Raw genomic sequence first — 3078 nt, 5'->3', positions numbered from 1 at the left:
AAGATTAGAAACAACTAAATATCTATTTAAAAGGACCAGTTAGCTATATTATAATACTTTAAGAAAAAGGACTACTATGCAGTTGCATAAAAAGCATAAAAAAGCTCTCTATGTACAGAAAGCCACTAACAATGGCTGTAAGACAGACAATAACAAACGTTAGTCCCACTGGGACCCCTCGTGCATTGCTGGTGGGAATATAAAATGGTGTAGCCGCTGTGCAAAACATCGTGGTGGTTTTTTAAAAAGTTGGACATGCAATTAACATACAATCCAGCAATTCTGCTCCTAGGTATCCACCTCAAAGAATTGAAAATGTAGGTCTACACAAGCACTTGTGCACTAATGTTCATGGCAGCTTTATTTACAATAGCCAAAAGTGGGAAGACTCTAACTATGGAATAGATAAATAAAATGTGGTCCATCCACATAATGGAATATTACTGGCAATAAAAAGGAATGAAGTACTGACTGATGCTACAACATGGATGAACCTTAAAAACAACATGCTAAGAGAAAGAAACCAGTCGTAAAAGGCCACCTACATCGTATGATTCCATTTATATGAAATGTCCAGAATGGACCAATCCATAGAGAAAGAAGTTGCCAGAGCCTGGGAAGAGGGAGAATCTATTATAAATGGTCATGAAAGCACTTTGGGGTTGATTATAATGATCTGCAATTGGATTGTGGAGACTATTGCACAGTTCTATAAATCAGTAAAAATTATTGAATTGAACCTTTAAAAAGGGTAAATTTCATGGCTCTTTCTACTTCAATAAAGCTGTTAAAAAAAAATAAAAGAAAAACACTCTTTGGTAAGCTGAAAGAATTCATTCCTATCATGAGAGGATAGTTTTTACTAGCTGTGTGACCTTGGGTAAGTCACTTAATTTCTCCTTACCTCTGATTCCTCACTTGCAAACTAGGGATGCTAATGACACCTACCCGAGGAAGAAGTAAAGAGCGTATACAGAGTACTCTGCGCAGTGCTCAGTGCAAAATCTGAACACAATTGGTGTGCCATTTCAATAACATCAACACATGCTTTATTGTCATAATACCAGCCTATTAATCTGTCAACCAGATGGCTGCTATTTTGGTTGACAGGTGGCAGCAAAATCCAGGCAGAAGTCTCAGAGAGTGAGTTCAATTCAGACAGACTGGGGCCAATAAATCCCAGAGTTAAAAGAAAATAACTTAACAACCCTGACCTAGATTCAGACCCAGGCCCTTTTGCAAAGAGAATGGAATTTGCCAGCTGTACCTGGCTGGGGCAGACTGTTTCCAGCAGCTGTGGGGAAGGAAGTGTCCCTTGGCCATGGTTCTTCCACCACTGGGACATGAGGGGCACTCTGCTCCCCCTTCCCAGCTCGAGTCCCTACAGAAAGTCCTCCCTCTATAGATAACATGCCTTCTCCCTTCTTTTTCAGCTTGAAGACCCCTCAAGATGGAAAGGCCTTCCGGATCTTCGCTGTCAGGCAGTGAACTTCTGGTGCTGGGGAGCAGGGGGGTCTTCTAGAAAAGGCTTCGGGTTCTTGCTTTTTATTTTTATTTTATCCTTTTGGGGTGGGTGGGGATATGGAGAGGCAGGAAACTTCCTTGGAGCGATTTTCAGTGTCACATCCTTCATGCCTTTGTTTCATCTCGGTACCGTGGAGAAACAGCATCCTGGCGGGACGCCCGGTGGGTCCTGCCGTGGCCCGGGGGTCTCCATCTGGATGCCCTCTCTATATGGGCAGTCACGCGAGATGGTTCTTCTCATGTGTTCTTTTGAGTGGGGCGGAGAGAGGTTTCCAAAACCCGCGGAGAGAGCACAGGATTTGGCACTCACGGGGCGAGGCGTTCAGGGGCGTGGGAAGAGGCATTCTGAGCATGTGCGGGGGGAGTTTCAGGAATGGGGTAGAAGGTAGTTATTTAAAAAATTAAAAAACACTGTCCGTCCCTACCAATGGAGAAAAATGGGTTTAATGTTTGCTGGTCAGACAAATGGGCCGGAACAGGGGGCTGGGGAAGTGAGACTCAGGCTCTTCCCTGGCAACCCTCCTTGCGAGCGTCCTGCCACGAGCAGGCTGGTTCTCTATACAGCAGTGCTGGTTTATTTAGAGTTCACCAGTAACTCCAGAGATTTATCTTGTTTTTGTCCTTTCCTTCGTCCATGCGGCCCGTCTGTTTGCTGCCGTGACCTTTGGTCTCGTTGAAGACTAATGAACCAGGTTCCTTACTTCACCCCCTACCCACTGTGGCTCACGCGCCCGCCAGACTAGTTTACATGTCATACTTCACACCAGGGTCTTTGCTTTTGCAAGCAATTCTGTTCGAAGCCCACTTTTTTTTTAAACTCCTAGTCTCTGTTGGTTCCACTGAGACGTCTATGAACAGCTGAAGAAGGGCTATTTGGTTGCCGCTTTTTAAAAATGACCATTAAACGTGCAGATTCCTCTTTCGTCGGATGACCTATTTTTTTTTAGCAGTGGGAGGAACGGATTCCTTAGTACCTTCCTCGCCGAGGTTAGCAGCTCTGCGGAGAGGAACAGTCTGTGGTTATGAAACCGTCCTGCGGCATAATAACAACAAGAGAGGGTAACACTCTAGAAGGATTTCTCTTCCTGTTTTTGTGGAACAGCTCTTGCCAAATGTTCCTGAGGCTCCGAGGAGTGTGGTGCTCTCTGGCTTCCATCACTTTATAAAAGTTCTTCATAAGCCCAGACCAAAAACCCACAGTGAAATAAAATACCCTTTTGTAAATAGCGTCTCTTTACAGAAGGTAAAATTCCACCCTCCAGCACCGGGCTGGCCAATGCATCACTTTTGTGAATGCCAGTTACAAATCTGATTTCGCTCTCCATCGAAATATTTCAAAGGCAAAGGAATCAGCAGAAAAAGAAAAAGTGGTGCATTGTTGAGTGCCTTCCTAATTAATGCAAAAAAATGAAGGTAAATAGCTTCTCCTCTCCTCCCTTTAGGGAGTTCGTATAAACAATGAAGCTCTTAGCTTAACAGAGCTGAAATTAGCAGGACTATGTTTTTTCTGTGTGCATTGTGGGCTCGTAGTAATTCATAGGTTCTGACTATTCA

At 44.1% G+C, this 3078-nt stretch overlaps 1 protein-coding gene across 1 annotated transcript in view; it reads left to right on the top strand.

The window, feature by feature from the left end:
• CRISPLD2 (cysteine rich secretory protein LCCL domain containing 2) overlaps positions 1-2446 on the top strand; it is a 51965-nt gene extending 49519 nt beyond the window's left edge. Inside the window, exon 14 of the mRNA XM_011370278.2 lies at positions 1434-2446. Within this exon, the coding sequence (XP_011368580.1) occupies positions 1434-1488 (55 nt within the window). The 3' untranslated portion in view covers positions 1489-2446. The remainder of the gene's footprint in view (positions 1-1433) is intronic.
• Positions 2447-3078: the final 632 nt, after the last annotated feature.

This window comes from Pteropus vampyrus, unplaced genomic scaffold (assembly GCF_000151845.1).
Source record: "Pteropus vampyrus isolate Shadow unplaced genomic scaffold, Pvam_2.0 Scaffold166, whole genome shotgun sequence".
Lineage (NCBI taxonomy): Eukaryota > Metazoa > Chordata > Mammalia > Chiroptera > Pteropodidae > Pteropus > Pteropus vampyrus.
The sequence above is the reverse complement of the archived record's forward strand: the minus strand, read 5'-3'. Positions and strand labels throughout refer to the sequence as shown.